General features: G+C 37.7%; 1 protein-coding gene across 6 annotated transcripts in view; it reads right to left on the bottom strand.

Annotated features, from left to right (window-relative positions):
* Positions 1–21,607, bottom strand: part of LOC114031689 (zinc finger protein 521) — a 343,123-nt gene that overhangs the window by 23,570 nt on the left and 297,946 nt on the right. For all 6 annotated transcript variants that reach the window (XM_027846845.1, XM_027846840.1, XM_027846841.1 and 3 more), the window contains 2 exons: positions 14,958–15,089; positions 12,210–12,325 (listed from right to left, as the gene is read on the bottom strand). In XM_027846845.1, coding sequence (XP_027702646.1) covers positions 12,210–12,325; positions 14,958–15,089 — 248 coding nt within the window. The remainder of the gene's footprint in view (positions 1–12,209; positions 12,326–14,957; positions 15,090–21,607) is intronic.

Raw genomic sequence — 21,607 nt, 5'->3', positions numbered from 1 at the left:
GAGCATGCCAGTGAATGCACAGATGGTGGGAGGGGATGCAGGGTGCTCTCAGCAGGCTACAGTGGAGATGCATTAACTCCACAGAGGGATAAGGGCTCCCCACCAGCACAGTCATGAATTATAACTGAGTATGGGAGTGAGTCCTTAGTGCCTGTCTCACAGCAAATATACTGTCCCATTTTCTTGCACAGTCACCTTTCACCTTTACAAACTCAAAGCAAAGCAAAACACACACTGCTAATATTTAATGGTATCGCTGTTGCTTTTTATCTATCTATCTATCTATCTATCTAGAAGGAACACACACTTAGCAGACATGCCCAGTGAGATAATACTGCTCCAAAATTAAGGTCTGGTCATACAGGGGAGGCTGCCTTTTACAAATCCTTCAGGGCACCATGGAGATGTGGTCACTTTGCCAGCTTAGTCTTCCTGTCTGGTGAGTCTGTCCCAGTGTACCCGAACAGGCTTGCTAGAGATGTAAAAGGAGAATATAAAAGCTAAGGAGGAATGGGCCCCACCTTCTCTGTTCAAACTTTCTTCTTATGCTCCGGAAAGGCTAGTTCCTCTCCTTCCCCCATCCCCCACTCACACAATGAAGTTATCAGTGAAGGTGGCTTGTTATTTTAGACCACTTTAAAATTTCACCACTTTCAAGGGCTTCGTTCACTCTGCCTTTCACTTTCGATGAAAGCCTCCGTGTTCCTGTTCTAAATGACAGCACCCCAAGCACTGCTTTTAAGCCCGATTCATCTTGTCTACCACATCTCCAGCTTCTGCACAGAACACTGCTCCCTCTCTCCAACGAGGGGAACTTACTCCTTCATAGCTTCAGGGCAGAGACTGTTACTAGCGGTAGACCTGCTGCAAATATCAAAATAAAGGCTACAAATATGAATTTCTCTTAAAATACAGGTTTGGCTCGAGAGCTGCCTTGCCTTCGCAAACCCTATCGAGAACAGCCCATCAATCTCCCTCCATGTGCACAAGCAGCCTCCTGTTTCATACAGCTGTCCAAATGATCGACCACATCAATGGATCAAGATGATGCTAAAATGACTAATTTGCCTATTTGAGAGGATTGATGGTCAAATGCCAGCCTAGCTCTGTGGAAGGAACATCAGACTTGGAATCAGAAGACATGATCAAATCCTGATCCGGCCATTTAACCAACCATGTGGCTTCAGGAAAGTTGCTTCATCTCCTGGGTCTCAGTTTCTTCATCTATAAAATGATGGGATTGAATGAGGTGATGTCTAGACTTTAATAATCTGTGACATAAGATTCTTTTCTTCTCCCTTAATCAATCAAAACAGTTGGACCTGATGAGGAGGAGGGGGGATGTTTCTTATATTAAAATACAGGATTAAGTACGACACAGAGAAGGCCCAGATAGCACTTTGCCTCTGTTTTGTGATGGCACAGATGAGTGGCACGAGTATTTCTAATAAGAACACACAAAAAAACCCCTAAATCTATCTATCCATCTATCTATCTGTCTGTCTGTCTATCTATCTAGCTATATCTCCTGAAGATTAGATGCCCACTGACTGCGGAATGGCTACAAAAAATTGTGGGTACCTGAGTGTAATAGAATATTACAGTGTTTTATGAATAAAATGAATACATACAAACACGGAAAGACTTAAATGAGCTTATAAAAAGTGAAGTGAACAGAGCCAAGAAAGCTAATATATACAATTATAATATACACAATATAAATGTGAAGAACCATCACAAAACAATAAAAAATGAATATTTAAAAATTATAAGGAATAAGCTTAGTCCCAAAGAGGATATGAGAAGACACTTCCTCCAGCCCCTTGGCAAAGATGGGGAAGGGAGGAGAGCGTACAGTCAGTGTGGAACATAGTGTACATTGTCAGATTTTTTTCAATGTATTGGTAACTTTTGATGATTTTTCCTCTTATTCTGTTTTATTCCTAAAAAAAAAAAGAAAAGAAAAATACTTTTTTTACCTCCTTTCTGGAAGGAGAGAAGAGAAGAGATGCAGAGGGCAATTTAGAAAATAAAATATATCAATAAAATTTATTTTAAAAAACCCTGAGAACTTTGTGTTTCCAAATTTCCTGGTGGACTCTGACCCAAGAAGCAGAGAGATCAGCTGTAGCAGGACTCCGGTGTCTGAGTTTTCTGGCTCCTCCACAGGGGTAGATCTCGTGGCGCTGTGGCAGCGTGTTACCTTGGCTTCGCAGATGACTGCAGGGCCAGCAGAGAGGACAGCCAATGTGGAATGTTGCAGAGGTGATGAGCTTTTCCAAGGGGGTGGGGAGGGAGGGAAAGAGGGAGGTTGCAGAACTGGCCATGGAGCTCTTCAGTACACCCTTGCTGGATGCTTCATAAAGTCGCACTGATGGCAGCTCAGAGATGGCCATCTGTTGTCAACTCTGGGCCAGACAAAAGATAATGTAATGGCAGCTAGCAAACAACAGGGCTGTTGTAGGAGGGAATGAGGCCTAGAACGAAGAGGTGGCGCTCCCTGTTTTACTAGCAAAAACCAGCCATCGATATGAACATCAAGAAATTAATGGATGGAGAATTTTTAAAAATTGAACTGAGCTACCACAGAAACAATTCAAATGCAAATGGGATGTCTTTAGTTTATGTCTATTACCTCTGCTCCTCTTCCTTCAATCACAGGAACCACTTGATCTTGATGACTGTTTGACTACCAGTGTGCATGTTAAAGCTGTCAGGACCAAATTTAGAAAAAGGTGGACCCAGGTGTGCCGCCAAGCATGCACGTACAGATTAAGCATTTACTGATACAAAATGGGTACTTGCAAATGCATTTGCTCACTTCGGACAAATGAGCGCTTTGTGGTAATCATGCCTGTTTGGTTACTTGCAAAACTCCTTGTTTTGTCTTCCTTTTAAAGAGGATGGGGAGTTGGGGGGGGGACTCTGGCAACTTGGGGTTTGACTAGCACAGGGAAACTTCTGCAGGAATGTTAGCGTCATACCTCGCTAAAGACAATTTCAAGGGTTTTTTTTCTTTTTTTGTGGTAACAGATCTTGGGGGGCAGGGGAGACTTGGGAGAAGTTGAGATAGACAGAGGTGTTCTGCGGTTGTTTCTGTGTCCTAAATGATTAACTTTTTGCCTTAGATGGTTGGCTCAATCAATCCTGATTGAATTATCCAATATTAACAGCTGAAAGTGATCAAACAAATGGCGAAAACACAGCATCAGTCAATAAATCAATGCAAATGATTCGGTTCCTGGAGATCCGATCAAATAAAAGAGATAGATCAATTTAACCACTGAGCAAATTAAACAGAAGTCTCTGCAGCACCAATTTGCTTCAAAAGCCCTGCAGGCCCACAAATGAAAAAAAAAAAAAAGCAACATACAAATGGACCCGTTCCAGAACCACATGTTTACTTGACTCAATTTGTGCCTGCTGTACCCATCGGTGTACACGTGCAGCTGTAGGTGCTGGGATCTCGGCTCTTTAAACGGAGGCAATGCACGGGGTATAATGGAAACAAGGGAATAGTGATCTAAAACTCACTAGGAATCAACAGTCAGAGACTAGTAAAGGGTAGGAAGCATTATTCTCCCCAGAATGATTTTTCTCCAGAATTATAATTATAAAACAGTGATATCTCACTATGTTGGGTATTTATTCACCAATACATTCACCATGAATTGGTCTGGATTGAAATTAGCAATAAAGGAAATTGTGCTTTAAGATGGAGTGAGGATGAGGAAAACCATTCTAAGTCTCCCTGGAAATCGAAACTTTGTGTTAAAATGAAAGAAATAGGCTAGGAGAAGGTAGGAGATAGGAAGGACAAAGGAAGGTTTTAAAGTTATTTTGTAGGAGTGGTGTAGAGTGAGATGTCCTAAACATTTCTCCATTCTCCAATCTGTGCAAGAGAGAAATTAAGTTTTAAGACAGGAAAAGATGAAAGCTAAACTAAGCAAATCCATTCTCAAATCACACCCAAACCTTGTCTTGTCTTTTATGGAGCACTATGGGGAAGGGAGGACAAAAAACAAACAAAAACAACCTAAAAAACAAAAATCACAAAAACGTTTTTGCAATACCCTAGTTTCCTTTCTCTCCTGTCAGATAATTTAGAAAATAATTTTGAAACCTAATGAAAGTTTTTGGTTTTCAAAAATAATGAAAAAGGGGAAAACGTAATATGAAAAAATAAGATCTTGAATACAGCACAAAATTTTAGAAATGCTTGATTACCACAAAGACATAAAAAAGGATTATTCATTGGAAAAGGGATTCCAATTAACTGAAGAGGCAAGAGATATGGTAATAGACTTGGAAACAGGGAGACCTAGGTACAAGTTCTGTCTCTGACACTTATTAGTCACATGACTTTGGGACGGTTACTTTATGTCTGTGAGTCAGTCAACTAGACAGGTTGCGATCTAAATTAGTGGAAGGAGTTCCTCACAGTGATCAAATCAGAGCTCCATTGAGTAACTAGAGAAATAGTGAAAAGTCCAGAAATTTCTAGGATAGGGAAAGGTTTCTTTAACAAGTAGACATTATTTCCCCCACATGATTAAAATCAGCATTGTGCATGAAAGGTTAAACAAAATGTTTCTTTTACCTCTATATAAAGTTAGGAATTAAAAGCAAGACCATGAATTTTGGAGTTTTCTCTAATGACCATTTAGTTGCTTTACAAACTCTGTCTACTGGAAAATAGTTATATTACTATTGGTAACACTTTGCAGTCTTTTTTTCCAAACTGCCTTTCTTCCCAAAAAGCTCTGCCAAGAACATTACAACTCATCATAATGTCACTTGGGAAGGGAAGGTAATATGCAGACCTACTGGACTGGAGTGACTGTGGGTTTGTGGCAATCTGAGAGGTAGCAGTTCTCCAGCAATTAGGGAAAACTTTGCTGTAGATTCTAAGAAAGCAACACATTCTGCAGGATTGCTACACACAGACCAGTTGGTCATATTTGGGTAATTCCCTTTATATCCTTGGACCAGTCAGTCAATCAGCAACTCTTAAATGCTTATTACAAGCTAGACACTGCATTAAGCACTGGGAATAAAAATGCAAGTAGAAAGGAAGACAGTCCCTGCCCTCCAAGACCACATCATCCTTCTCTTTCCCCTATATTCTGCTGAAAAGCTTCTGAAGCATATTAGAAAAACAAAAGGAAGGGTCTAATCAAGCTTTCAGAATTTCCTTTCCATCCTAAGAAAGGTTTCTATTGTCCTGGAGAAATAGCCAGCCACTCATGGTCCCCCAGGAGCTGCATGTGACTCTCAAAGTAGATATGTGGAGGAGCTCTTTTAGCCAAAATCAATGAATGAGTCTGGACTTGTGGGTTGACTCAACTCATTAACTGGCAAACAGTCTACCTACTAGAACAATAATGGTGAGCAGAACTCAGGCCTAGAGATTGCTCCCCTTTGTCCATCCCCCCATTTACCCAAAGGACAAAGTCTGTACTGGAGCACCCCACCTGGCACTCTCAATTCCCCCTCTCTCTGACTTGCTATCCAGACTTACCACTGTCAGACATTTTTCCTCCCCTCATCCCTTCTCTGTTGTCCAGTATCCTTAAGGCTAGGCTCTGACTTCTAAAGTGAAAACCAGCTAATCTGCAAAATGAGTTATTCTAAAATACTAATAGAAAATGGGCTGGATTCATATTTCTATGTTACACAAGTACAAATAAATAAATAAGGACCTTCTGGAGACAATACATAACTATTCTTTCATTTGTTTCATATTAACTTGTGCAAAAATCCCTCTTGTATCAGTTTAAAAAATAAACATGTAAATCATAATTTAGTTCTTCAAAAACACATCAGTCAAAGAAAGAATACTGCAGATCCCCTGCCTTCAAGTGCTGCTGACTCTTGACTTGGAAAATACCTTCCTTACCATTAGGCAAAGCTGTCTTTGAAAACCAGAGTTCTAGCCTGGTCTATACCACTAACTAGGTTTGTGACCATAGGTACGGTACTTAACTTGTCTTGGCCCCCGAGACCTTATCCCTTATAAAGCAGAGTTTGGAGTACATGGCTTCTAAAGTCCTTTCAGCTTTAATATTCTATGATTTTTATAAGTAAATAAAATCTTCCGGTAAAAGAAGGCCAATCTTTGCCAAAAGAATGGAAATGATTCAATTCAATTTGATCAACATTTATTAAACTGCACAAGGAGTTTATAGCTGAATAGAGGGTGTTTGTTATGTGTATGGGTATGGGTGGAGGGTTGGGGAGAAGAGGAAGGAACAAGATAATCAGATTTAGAATTGGAAGAAATTATAATGACCATCTAAGTATATCTCATCATTTTACAGAAGAGGAACCTGAGGCCCAGAGAAATTAAATAACTTTTCTCCAGAAAATGAACCCAGATCTTCTGTCTTCAAATCCAATGCTATCCCCATTGTACTAGAATAAAAAATACACAGTAGCAACTCCAATTTTTTTAAGTACACAGTGCAAAAGACCGGTCCAGAAATGATATTCTGTGAAGTGTCAGAAGAAGGGGGAGACCATGTGCAGTTGGTACCATGGAAAGAGTATGGGCTCTTGGGTTCAAATCCCACCTCTGACATTTGCTACATTGGTGATATTGTCAAGTTACTTGAGCTCCTTGCGTCTCACTTTCCTCATCTGTAACATGAGATAGTTGAAAAAATGGCTTGTCAGGTTCCTTCTGATTGTAAATCTATGATCTCAAGTATGATGACCCAGAAGCGTAAGGATAAGATCATATATAATAAGGGAACATCCCTGAGCATTACCAGCTATGCTAACAAAGATAGCATACCTCCCACTATACTCTCAATGTACTGCAGCGCATTTCAACACCTACACGTTTTTTTTTTTTTTTGAGAAGGCAACATGGAATAATAGAGAGCTAGCCTCATGGTCAGGAGGACCTGGCAGGAGGTTGTCAAGAGGACCTCCTTTGACCCATACTGATTGGGTGACTCTGAGCAAATCATAACCTCTCAGTTCCCCAGGGAACTCCAAGACTTTATGTTACCGACTGGTAGCCAGTATACATTGGAAAGGGAATGGAGTTCCTTTTTCTGATGGAATCATAAGTCCAAAGAGTTTTTCTACTTTTAACTGGGTATACACAAAATCACAAATATAGAGGTTATTTAATATAGAGGTTATATAATCATTTGTATTTCCCCAAAATGACAAGCCATAGTAATGCATCACAACATTACCTTGAACAATCTATCCTAAATTCATCCTTTCATTCTCATTCTTTTATGAGATAGTTTTCATCAAATAAAATTTGTTTCTGAACATCTCCTATCTTGTTTGAATTTTCAGGAATCCAAATAGTTGCACAGTCTCTTCAAACATACATCTATTTGGCTGGAATCCTGGCCCGGTGTGACCTGGGCCAAGTCACTTACACGCTTCAGGCCTCAGTTTCCCTATTTCTAAAATGGAGCAGTTGGACTAAATAACTTTTAAGGTTCATTCCATAGTTTAGTGATGAAATTAATTGATCTCCGATCTATCATTCTTAAAAATATGCAAAGACTAATTTAGAATGCTGATCAAGTCAATGAACAATTACAATTTCAGAGCATTCATGATGAAATGTTATCCACATGATATCTTGATAGACAAGTGATGGTTTCAGAGTACAGATCGAGACATGTCTATATCTATATATCTATCTGAACATTATTAATGGGTTTGATTGACTATACATGTTATGTTTTTCTTTCTTAATGAGTAGGAGGAGAGAGGAGGAAAAGACAAATTTTTGTTGGCTAAAAAAAAATTAATGAAAAACATGTGTGTGCTAAGTCACTGCCACCAAAGTGGCTTGATTGTATTTCTTGTTTTGGCTAATAGATTTTATTTTTTGGATTGACATGTTATTTCCCAATCTCAATTTTTTTTTCTAATTCATTCACTTAATAAAATTGTATTGTGTTTTTCCCAGACTTAACATGCCCCATCTCCACACAGGAGATGAAAAAAAATCAATATTTAAAAAAATACATTAATTCTTTCTTCTAACCTTCGATATAAGAGTAACTGGAATAATAAATGCTAATGCAAAGGGCTAAGAATGCCTTAGGTTATAACCTCAAAGTTAAGGAACTACAAAACTAGGAAATTTAAAGTGAGAACTGATGCTTGGTGATTAACACACACAGCATATCACAGGAAGCAGAGCACATATCATGCATGCGTAGGCACCATACGATACGCGTGCAAGACATTGGCCTCAAACTATCAAATTCTCATCTCCAGCTCTTAAGGCTGTAGTTCTATAGCAGAAGCTATACATAATGATAGAACCAGGGATTTATCATCTCAGCCTTTGTTTCCATCCAGACAACGGACGTTGGATTTTCAGTCCTGGTGATACCAAACTAACATTACTGCACCCTCAGGATATAAATCAAGCTAGCATTTTGGCTTATGAGATCAGGGCATGTTTGACTGAATTAAAATGAATGAGTCAGAAATGATTTGAACTGTATTCTCTTCAACTGAGATCATAAGCATTTCTGAAGAGTTGTGTGTTCCCTATTTGAACAGAATCTAATGAAGAGAATAGAAAACAATGGCTTCCAAACACTATATTCCATGAAACCCTAGGATATCCTAAGATATCACTAGAGGTTCCTTGAAAAAAAACTGGGGTCCTGATCGATCTGTTTAATCATATCTGCTCTATTACCTCTGGGCCCCACACCAAAACTGTGCTAGGGGCTAGGATTCTGGCAGTGGAAACATTGAAGGTTACACATCTCAAAGGGCTAACATCTACTAATAAAGAGAAAAATGAAATTTTACTGGTCTAGCTCCTACATGGAACACAAAAATTGTATTTTCAACTGCTAATTCCCACTCCCCAGGCCCTGTACACTGCTCCAAAGTGAAAAGCAGCATGGAATAGTGGATACAGGCCAGGTCTTGGAATTAGGAAGACTTGGGTTTGAATCTTGACTCTCATATACTAATTGTGTGACCTTGGCTAAGTGACATAACCTCTAGTATCTCAGGCAACTCTGTAAGTCTTTGTTACAGACAACTTAGCAGTCTCCATTGGCAGAGACAGTTTGTATACTAGCTATTCCCTACATAAATTAAATCATAGATTTAGAGGTGGGCAATCAATTAATAAGCATTTATTAAGCTTATAACTATATGAAAAATGATGGGGTTATACAGAAGAAGCAAAAATAGTCCTTACCTTCAAGTAACTCATATTCTAATAGGGCAGACAATATATACATAAATGGGTACATAAAAATACACATTGAGTTGAGGGAAGGTAGCCTACAGAAGGGAGGGACTAGGAAAGACTTCCTACAGAAGGTGGGGTGTGAGCTGAATCTTGAAGGAAGCTAGGGAAACTAAGGGGTAGAGGTGAAGAGGGACAACACTGCTTGGATGGGGGACAGACAGTGGAAAAACACTGAAGTGAGAAACAAGGTGTCAAGTATAAGCAAGGATGCTGGTATGGTTGTACTATAAAGGCAGGAAAAGACCAAGTTGTGGAGAGCTTTAAATGCTAAAGGAGTTTATATTTGATCTTAGAGGTACTACGGAGCCACTGAAATTTACTGAATAGGTAGAAGTGGGACCTACAAATGAGGGCAGGGAAGGCCTTGAGGAATGTAGTCTAATTCAATGGTAAAAGTAAGAGGTGATGAAATCCTGCACTAGGGTGGTAGCTGTGTGAATGGAAAGATGGGAACATATGTGAGTGAATTCTGTAGAGAAAGAAATAATAAGATTTGGCAATTGACTGGTCATGCCAAGTAAGCAAAAGACTGAGGCTATAAACCTAGGTAACGGGAAAGATGGCGGTTTCTTAGAACAGAGGTGTCAGACTCATGACTGTCCTTAGTTCAACCTGAACCAGATGAAAATGTAATTGGGAAATGTTTAACAAAATAAATAAAAATGCAATACAACATAGACAATGTTCATTTATGGTTTTTTAAGTCAATATGTGATGCTAGGAAACGTTCCTATTTGAGTTTGACACCACTGCCTTTGATAATAATTGGGGGAGTTTATGAGAAAGGTAGGATTGGGAGGGAAGATAATTTTGGATCCACTGAACTTAGGATGTTTATGGAATATCTAGCTGCCAATTTCTAACAGACAATTGTTAACAGAGGACCGGAGTTCAGAAGAAAAACTAGATGTGCCATCTGCATAGGGATGACAAACCTATTAGAGCTGATGAGATCACCAAGTAAAAGAGTATATACCGAGAAAAAATGAAGAGAGCCCAAATAGAATCTGTGAAATGCTACAGAGAGTTCAAAAAAGACAGGGATTGAGAAAAGACTATTAAATGCGGAAAAGACCATTGGTAACTTTGGAGACAGTCAAATGATAAGGCCTGAAGTTAGACTACAGAAAGTTAAGAAGAGGATGAGAGGAGAGGAACTAGAAGCATTAAGTACAGATGATTTTCTTAAGTTTTCATTGGGAAGGAAAGAGAAAAGCTATTAGGTGTGAGATGTTGTTGTTTAAATGTTTTCATCATGTCCAACTCTTTGTGATCCCTTTTGGGGTTTTCCTGGCAAAGATACTGTAGTGGTATGCCAATTCCTTCTCCAGCTCATTTTAAAGATGAGGAAACTAAGGCAAAGAGGGTGAAGTGACTTGCCAGAATCACACAGCTACTAAGTGTTTGAGGCTGGATTTGAACTCATGAAGATGAGTCTTCCTGACTCCAGGCCCAGCACTCTATCTACTATGCCATCTAACCACCCCTGGAGTGAGATAACCTGGGTTAAAATCTTGGTTCTGCCATACTACTTGTGAGAGCGTGTATAAGTCATAGCTCCCTCTAGGCCTTAGTAGCCTTCGCTGTGAAATGAGTGGTTTGAACTACGTTCCAGTCCTATAATTGTGATCCTAAGATATCACTAAAAACAATCAGACCCTATTCCAAAAGTCACATTAACTAAGTCCTCCCACCATCTTTCATTGGACGTCCCTGAATGACCAAAGCAATAGGTTATTGCAATAAAAATAAAATTATTGTCAATCAGACTTTTTTGGAGCAAGATTTCCTTCTAATATGTAAGACTAACTTCTCTTCATTTTCCCATTCATTAGCAATCAGAACAGAATAGAATTCTTTTCAGAAATGATAAGAAGCATGGAGGTATTAAACTCAGTTTTGTGGTTAAAACTGTGTCCAGTAGCACACTATGATTGTTGCATTGGTTCACTTGCTCTTTAATATGTATTTTTTAGGGGGTAGCTAGGTGGTGCAGTGGATAGAGCAGTGGCCCTGGATTTAGGAGGACCTGAGTTCAAATCTGACCTCAGACACAATAACACTTACTAGCTATGTGACCCTGGGCAAGTCACTTAATCCCATTGCCTAACCAAAAAAAAAATGTATTTTTATATGGTTTTTCTAATATAGCCTATTTACACATAGGCTGATGACTAAAAGGTTATATATTGCAAACCTTCTACTATGATAAATTGATGATATCTTAAACTATTCAGTCACTAATAGTCATAATCTCTTCCCTTCTTAACCAAGGGGAACAACATAGTTTCACATAATATATTTCATATGTCCAAGGAGATAAATTGGGACAGGAATGATTATGCCCATTTCATAGAAGAAGCAGAAAGAGACAAAACATCAATTTCTTTCTCCACACAATAGCTGCTCAAATGTAGCCTATGACATGTATAGATCAATCCAACTCTATTTCCTAACAGACTCTAAGTAATAATGCTCTCATTCTACTGAAGAAATTAAGAAACTTGCATCTTCTTTTCCTTTCTCTCCCCTCCAATTTCAAGCCCTGTTAAGCCCAGAACATACGTGGGCATCTACCTACCAAGGTGGTGGCTCAGTGGGGAATTAAGCATGACAGGAGGTGAGTTTTAGGGAAAGGAAACCTGATACAAATGGTTCCACAAACTTGACCCTTGACTATCCCACTGGGTTGGTGGGTCCATTAACAGATGTTTTAGTTCTTTTATGACTGATAGCAGCTAAAGGCAAGCTATTTTTGATATTAGTTAATCCAAAATCAGATTCTCTCCTTGCTCCAACACACACACACACACACACACACACACATACACACCCCTTTTAGGAGGGGCCCAGGATGAGTGAGGTCACAAATCCAGATTTAAAACACCTTGTTTCATACAATCATAGCAACCAAATTCAGTTTCAGCCATCCTTGAGGGGACATTACCTGCAGCTCTGTTTGGAAGAAAAACTTCTGTGGACATTGCGTGCAGTCATAGATCTTGTCTTCTTGTCCATGGGCTGAGAAAATATGCTGCTGCAACTTGTTTGCTTGGACAAACACTACAATGATAAAAAAAAAACAGGGTGAACTTTAAGTTATTTCATCTCATTAATGCCTTTAGTCAGTGATTTCCTGAGGAGACTCAGGAGTATGGCTGACACACCTCTTTCTTCAGTTTGACTGGGGCCATATAACTGGTAAGAGTGAAGTTGTATTTATCCACTGTTGCCTTCTCATGTTTGTTGAGATGAACTCTACTCTGTGTCTAATTCAACCCAAACAACCGCAAAGGAAAGATTTATAGATGCCTTGCTCCCTGCAATTCACTTAAAAAAATAAAGCTGGAAATTGTCAAATGAGCAGCCCTGAGAATGATCAAAAATGACTCATTTCCCAGCAACCTACAGGTTAAGAAAGCCTAGATGCCAAAGCTCTGTTTATTGTATTTGCCCAGAGTTGTAGCTAGCAAACAGTTCTCTATTTAAATGTGTTAATGCTAAAAATTATATCCCACAGCTACTCTGGGGCACTGTCTATAAATGTGAAACAGAACGGCAGGTAAATTCTCTTTGGATACTTTAAGATCAACTCTGCCTACACACTGAATGCAAGGGTTTCAATAATATAAACATGTTCAATTTTAATGACTACAAAACAAGGCCCTAAGACTGTGTAACAGTTTACCTAGGAGACATACTATTAATAATTAAATTGTATATGCCAGAGGCGGTGTTTGGGTTGGCAGAACTGACTTCTGATGGATGCCTTGTGCACTGTGACCTAAAAAAAGTTTGCATCTACAATATTAATCTGTATAGGCAGGGAAAGGATTTATTAAAGATGCTGGCATTTGACTTTGACTCCACTCTAGTCATTAAAATTATTCTAATTGCAAGCCAACATAAAATATTAGAATATTGTTCTTGTGAGTCATACATTTTAATCACATTTCTCATTATCTTAAAGAACTGCTCAGATTTCTTCTTCCACAAAACATGCTTTGTTCTGGAGATTTTTTTTTCCATTGTCATTTTCACAATTCTTTCAAGATCCACTAATACAGCTTATCAAATGCCCTTGCTAATGATTAATGCATTGTTGTCTCTTTACCCTATCAGCAAAAAAAAAAAAAAAAAAAAGAACAGGGTTTTAATACAGATCAGAATCAACTAATCTCCATCCACCTTCACATATTTTACAACTACTAGCTCAGATATTAAAAGATTATTTTATCAGGGATCTTACTCACTAGGAGAGCTACGATTAGTACTATTTTGTGAAGAGTTCTTATATCAGGTTTTAGAAAGGAGTCCTTGCCCTCAACTTATTTCTTAACTCTTTATATCCTATGATACCCTAGATTGTGGTTAAAAAAAAATTACTTTTTCATATATGCATGTGAAGAGCATGGTGTAGTGGGAGAGAACACTAAATCTGGAATCATAGGAGCAGGACTTGACCACTGCCTGTGATATGACAGCACAAACTCTTTGAGCACCTGTTTCCTCATTTACAAAATGGCGGGGGGTGTTTAACATAGATGGCATTTTAAGTTCCTTCAGTTCTAACTCTATGAGGCTATTATCCCTCTGATGTCATATTCCTCCCCTGATAACTCACCTCCTCTAAAAAAGCCTGGTAGGATCCACAGTAAACATGAAAACAAAGAAGGGGGCTGACTGAAGGAATAATTAAATGAAGCTCCTTCTCAGACAAATTGTTGAAAGCTGAGCTACCAACACCTTCAGGCACTACTGTTAAGTCATACAGTGAGAATGGCCTTTCTTTTAAAATTTACGACTGAATAGTAATCTGGACTTTAAATACAGTGAAGTAATAATCGGCCTTTAGCATTTTCTTGTGAGAATCAACTCCTTCTCACCTCCCTCAAAATTAAAGGAGGCAAATATTTTTGTTTTTCTGACTAGCAGGAAGAGATGGAGGGAGCTGAGGGACCTCTGACCATCAATCAACCATAAAAATATGTAATTATACCAAAGTACTCTCCACAAAATGAATCTTTCACTGATGGGATGGGCAGATTTGGTCACATTTACCCTGTAAGTTTCATTTTAGTTTCTGATTTTCTTCTTATGAATTTCTTCTTCATTATGAGGTTTAATCAGAACTTCCTATTAAAAGGGCAAACTTATTTTAAAATCTATTTAAAAAACATAATTGAACATAAAACAGAGTAGGTGCAGTTTTTCAGCTCAAATTTTGAGCATAGCTACTTCCCCCAATGTTCTCTCATTTCTTTTATGGAGTAGGTTATAAAATTTCTCTCATCTGAAAAGCAGATGTGTGGCCAATAGCACCACATTTCTATTTGAACATCTGTGATTAAAACACAGCTGTTTGCAGGCAGCTTTGACCTTTGTAACCTTTTAACATCAAGAGGATGAAAGTGAGCAAAATGTGGGTCTCATTCTGCAATTGGAAAAATGCAAACTTCTGACAGAAGAACTTGAAATGCCATTTGTGCACATTGATGCTTAACCTCCATCTGCATCCAAGGCCTTAAGTAGGCAGCAATCAATAATGCTAATATGCAGAAATCAAACATCTTCCCCCAAATTGACCTAAAGTCATAGCTGCAAAAGGCCATATCAATGGGAGGCATGCATTTGTAGGAAAGACATGATGTCGCCCTAAGACACCCCAGAGTTTTCCCAAGCTTGGTTTCCCTACCTGTAAAGCAGACCGGACACTTAAAGGTGCCTCCCATCCCTTCAAAGCTGTGTTCTATCAGGTGGCACTGAAGCTTGGCAGGGGAATCAAAGGTCTGATTGCAAAGTTTGCACTCATGGTTCAGTCCTTCATCTGTGGAAGGAAAGTAAGCAAAAGGAAAAGTGAAATTTAACCACATTTGTTTCTTTCTCATATAGAAAAGATATTTCTAGCAAACATCCATTCTATGATTCCATAATTTGCATTAATTTCTTTTTTTTTCAAATTAAAAATGTTTATTCATTACCTCTGGGTAAAAGGCATTGGAAATTTCAATGTTAAAACATTTTTCAAATGAAAAAAAAAACCCCAGAATAATAAGAAGGCATATGTTATTATAGGATGAATAGATTTTATTATATTACCCATTAAAAAGACATGTTGGAATATTAAGAAGTGTCTTTGGCTCTAAATTTCATTGTTTTTTTTAAGGGCTATGTACTTTCAGGAGATGACCCAAAGGAATCATATCTAAGACACACAAAAAGTGGATAACAGGATTGAGTTATACTTTTCAACGCAAAGTTCCTTACATCTGTCTCTCTTTGCCAAAAGCAGAATAGACGTTCTCTGTAGTTTCCTTCTCTAGCATGTCTTTTTGCTTTTCGGCCCTTTACCAAAATTTTTTGTTTTCTTAGCCAGGTGACTCTAAAAATTTCTCTGTTTCAACTTGGTACAAGGTTTCTTGTAGTCTTCCTAAGAATATTGGCCCTCTTTCCTATTCCCTATATCTTCTGGTAGTTTTTAACCATTCTGGAACTAGTAACATTCAGTACTTTTTAAAGTTCATTTCTTCCTTTGTATCTTCAAGTACAATATTTTTTCCCTGATGTAGACTTTTTTCCCTGAAATTCTCTTATCCACTACAATTCTGTCCAAGATCCTTCTTCACTAGTTCCAGGTATTTTCTTGATAACTTCAGAACATTTTTTATTGGATGGATGAGTTTACTAGTTGCTAGGTAAGAAGTTAATTGTATGCTCTAATACTGATTAAAAAGGACCAATTCCCTAAGCAACATTTAGAAACTGCTTTCCTGGATGTTTCATCTTGCATGCAGTAGCTGTGTTGTGTTTGTTGAATGAAAGAATGAAAGAAGAATGAATGTTAAAGTAGTAAAGTTCATCAAACAATAATGTAATGGGAAAAAATGACCTATTTTACTGAATCATGGAGTCATATTGCAAATACTGCCAGCCTAAATATGGCATAATTTGAAGATAGTGCTGCCATTTTGAACTAAAACATGCTTTAAAAATTTTTTATGAGTCTCCTATACAAATCTTTTCACCCAAATTTTGGGGAAAGAATGTATTCAGTGAAAGATCTATGCTGTCTCCAGTTCCCACATTCTGTTTATCCCAAGAAGAGCTACAAGTATTTAATATGGTAAATCAAATAAATTTTACCCAAGTTTTGCTCTTAGGTAGCACTTTGTAGCATTACCACTCTTCCCTACAAAAATAATTTTCCCAATTCTTCTGATATAGATTTTCTTTCGATTAAAAGTCTTATACTGTCTCCTTCCCAAGTCCCATCTCAATTTGTTATCATAAACAATGAAAATCAGTGGCATTGAGACCACCTCTAAAAAATACATTTTTTTTTGAGAGAGAGGCATTTAACCTTTGTTCCTGGTTTTCAGTCAACTTGTGAACAGGCTGCCCCCTTCTTTTCATGCCATACGACTGTTAGCCACTCTACCAAGGAAAATTTACAGTGAAATCTACTAGGGGCAAAGCAATGAACTACACAGACACATTGTATTGGTAACATGCCCAGATGCAAACATTTCCTTCCTTCAGTTCACAGGAAACATAATTTGTGTAAGTGGTGAACCAACTGGTACTGCCAGCATCACAAAATCCCAATTACAAAGTGACTTCTTATTAGCTAAGTAGGAGTAGAATCACTCTATTTGTATTCCTCATCTTTCTTCTCACACAAGTAGGAGTCTTTAGAAGCAGAGGATTGGAATTTATAAAAAGAGAAGCAAAGCACTAATTAAGCCACCCGGTACTGTCTACATTTCCAAGACATAAAAACCCACTCTGCATTTGGGTGGCACAGTAAATTCCTTGATTATAATTATGTAAGAGGGGTTTTAATTGTGCATACTGAGATGACAAGGGGGTAATACAAAAAAGCCTTAAGGATTATACATGATCAAGAGGTTTTGGTCCTTTCTTTCCCCCTAGAGTCACAAATAAAATATTACCTTCGTCTAGAAATTGAAGAGTGTAAGGGATGCTGTTGTATATTAGGTAACTGGGTCAGTAAGTTAATCAAGAGCAGTATTAGTGATACTGAAATGAATTTCTATTTCCCATATACCACATATTATTATTTTGGTGCAATTTATGGCAACTCAAAGCCTTTTTTTTTTCATTTCTCAATCAAAACTGTATCTAATAGCATAGACATGGCTATGACCATATGTACTTTTTCAATACTTCATTAAAGGTTTGTAATTTCACCAGTATGGATATTCTCTCCATTTATATAGAAAGCAACCCCCTCCTCTTTGTAGACCATTCCCATGAACTGGCTAGAATTTAAACAATCACCATTCAGTGGACAACACTTGGTGATATATAAATTGGGGCTAGATGAAAAACAGAGGAGGATTTTACTGGAGGACAAGGGAAATGTAATCAAAAATAATCAACCATCAATATTCAATAACCAATATTTATGATACTGATGGCTTTTTTGTTGTAATGAAACAATCTCTTGGTAGAGCAAAAATGAAGTCTCTAACTACAGCCCCCACAAAAGTTGTTATTCCTGTACGGAGTGGCCTTTCCTGACTAGAGCTCTCTTGTTTGTAGTAATCATAGAAATTCCAAAAGTAGATGTAGAAATGTGTGTATATATAGTATAATGTATATGTATATATTGTACATGTATAATGTTTACATATACCCACATATATACAACACATATGTGCGTGTCTATGTAAACATACACACACATATACATATATGTGTATGTATGTGTCTATATACGCAAATGTACATATATACACATAAGCACATATACACACATATAAATTCTGGACATATACATATATGTACATCTATATACACATTGTACATATATACACGTAAGCACATATACATACATACACACAAACACATACATGTATACATACATAAACTCCCTTCCAATACTGAGTTATGTGTATAGCTCATCCTCCTCTGTTAGGGAAGGCATTAGTATTCACATTTATAATATGATTTATTATTCATGAAATATTAAGAGTTGGAAGGAGTGATTCTTTATCTTCTTCTTTTGGACTACTGCAGTCTGTCAACATCCTTCCTAAAATATGGCACCCAGAATACAATATTCCAGATGTGATCTACTCAGAGCATAATCAAATGGGACTGTCACTTTCCCATGTTCTGGAAACAATAGCTCTATTGACGGTAGATCACATCCATTTTTTTTTTTTAGCTGACTTATTTCACTGGCAAATCACTGCGAGCTTACAGGCCACCCTGACCTTCCAATCATTTTCGTGTGAATTTCTGCCTAGTTATGAATCCTTATCATGTATTTATGGGATTGCTTTTCTTGGACCCAAGCACAGGGCTTTGAATAACAAGGTAGGCCCATGGAGCACTGTAAAGAACCCTGTGCGTTATCTGTGTTGGATTCTTCCAGTACACATATGCCTTAAAACATGGTGGTAAATATGAGTTAGGTGATATAACTGATCTTTTCATGCCCAGTTCATCCAAAGCTGGTCTTTCTAATACACGATGTGATAGATGGACCACAGCAAACAAATCTGAAAATGAGTGCAAAGACATACATCCTCACATAGCAAATGGTACGAACACAAAAAACAATATTCTGATAATGAAAAACACTGATGGGCGTGCTGTGAAAATATCTTTGATATCCATCCCTTGAAAAACACTAGTGTTCTTTGAAAATATCTTTGATATCTATCTCTTATCTCTCCTTTGCTTTTTCCCTACTTCCCACCATGAAGGAACATGTATCAGCAGTTGTAGATATCATGAAAAATTAAAAAAAAAATGAGGGACCTCAAAAAGTTATCATGATGTAAGTGTGATAAGTCTGGTTATTTTTTAAAAATATTTTTGAAAATGAGCTCTAAAAAAATCTGTTTACTTTGACAGAAATATGCTTCTATATTATTCTGGACACACATTAGCAGTAACTGGGGTGACTCTAAATTCTGCATCTTGTTTTTGCTAAGGATTTCTAAAAATCTTGATAAATCTGGTTAAGTCTGGTCACTCTTTCTACTCTCATGTTGGCTTTTGTCTGACCTTATTCCTGCTTTGCAAACACGATGCACTAAGACAAGTACTAAGGCCTAGAATCAAATTTAATTTTAATTAAAAAATATTCACCCAGTGACAAATTCAACAGCTCCTTTTCCAAGTAAATCTGACAAGAACTACTGGATCAGAATCCAATCTAAGAAGCAATTTTATTCACCCTTTGGAAATCTTTATTTTCCTTATCTACATAAGAACACACATAAACATACATACATGCACACACACACACACACACACACATAAAAGTGCTGAACAGCTTTTAAAAATTCAATCAAAATAATCATCTGCTTTTTAGAAAGGTGGTGGCTGACAGTAACTGGAAGATACTGACTCATTTATTAAAGTGAGATTTAGAGTCAATTCATTTAATAACCATTAAGATATTCTATTAATAAGGTTGGTGCAGCCCTATAAAATCTTTAAAACAAAAAACAAAACAAAACAAAACAATACGTATTAACATCCAGGTTTGGGTATCAACTTTTAAGTACTTTTAATCAAACTGGTGTATGAACAGTGACTGGCAAGAAGGAGAAAAAAGGGAAATTGCAGTTCAAGTAAATTACATGAATGAAAATAAGGAAATTAACTTTTAAAAATCAATTCTGTGCTTTTCTAGACCAAAGACAAAACTACCTTCTGTTGGACTCTGATATATATATGTGTATATATATGTGAGAGTGTGTGTGTCTATGTGTGTAGAACTTTGTATATATATGTGAGAGTGTGTGTGTCTATGTGTGTAGAACTGTATATATATAGCCCCAAAATGGGAGCAGACATTAGACTAGATCACCAAAATCCATTCCAAATCTAAAATCCTATGATCTTATGATTTAATACCCACCTAAGTGAAACTAGAACAAAACAACTAGTGCAGATTATGAACAGGAGGTCTCAACTGCCTTTCCATGGGTATCCACTTTAAGCTATAACAGAAGACGATTTTGCCATAACTGAGAAATTATTTTACTGTCTGCATGTAGAAATCACAGCTAAGTTAATTATTTCCGTTTGTTAATCCTCACTCAGGTGATACATTTGTACATAAATGTAAACAGGAATCAATTCTACATAGAAGAGGTTGATAGTAATGTAAATATTTACTCAAATATTAAATGTTTCAATGGAGAGAGGCAGAATGTAATTGAGGTGCAATCCATTACCTTAGTAGGAGGCTTGAGAGTCAGCTATAAAACTTGAAACTGTAAGAATAAAAGCCCACTCTCTTTTAAAGCCAATTAAAAAGGGGTAGATTATTTCTACCCCTCTGACTTCTGAAACCTGGGCCTGCACATCTGCTAATTTGCTACTTTTATTGCTGGGAAAACCGATAAAATTGTTACCATTTGGATGTTCACGCACAACTCAAGTTACAAGCTCAACATGGCAATTGTTAGTTTAACAGAAGACACTGACATTTCAATATAGGCTTTAAACAAGAGAAACCCTTTAAGCAGCCTCCAGACTGTATGTCCCATGTTTATGCTCCTTTTCCTTCAATAAAAACAAAAAAACCTAGTGCGGCTACAAGCAAATGTTCAGTGGTTGACTTACATGCAGCTGTTATCCCAGTAACCACTGGGGGCCCCCTTATATTGTCTGATCAACACCACAGCCATTACGGAGGACCAATTTGTAACGGTTTATAAGTAGGACTCTTTCTCTCAGTTACCCCCGAGACTGTCCAGAAGGGTCCTTCAGCCTCTTACACTGCATAAATCTATAGGCTAAGGTCCAAAGATATAAACCCCTCCTGGTAAATCATCATGTGTCAGGGTCCATACTTAAAAGCTCTGATCAGAGTTGGAGTAAACTCTGCCCTCAGAATCCAAACACAGGAATCAGATGGCCTGCAGTTGCTGTAATTTTCCAGTTACAAAGACTGTACTACTCTAGCCTTGTGTATTTTTTTCCCTTTCTATAAGAAAACTGTGCCCTAAACCAATTTCTTTTCCCCTTTCTACTTTGCTTCTCTCTTCTTCCCTAAGTTAATTTCCTGAGCACACATTTATAAGCCAGAGGTCTGAGGAGCAACAAAGAAAAACCGTAGATGACAAACTAACCCCTCGGCTACAATGGCTCACCCTAGAAAGCAGGGGGAGAGAAATCAGCCACAGAACTGTGCTGTAATTTGCCATGTTCACAGCCATCAAATTCCTTCTAGGTTCCCACATTCCTGTCACTGTAGCTTGTTGTAGGATCCTACTGCATATATTTCACAACTGCAACATAAACACAGAAAGGTGCTAATTTGGCAGTGGAGAATTCATTCAGATTTCAAAGCCT

The sequence above is a fragment of the Vombatus ursinus genome, unplaced genomic scaffold (assembly GCF_900497805.2).
Source record: "Vombatus ursinus unplaced genomic scaffold, bare-nosed wombat genome assembly UNPS02015255.1, whole genome shotgun sequence".
NCBI lineage: Eukaryota > Metazoa > Chordata > Mammalia > Diprotodontia > Vombatidae > Vombatus > Vombatus ursinus.
Note: the sequence above shows the minus strand (reverse complement) of the source record. Positions and strands in the feature narration are given on the sequence as shown.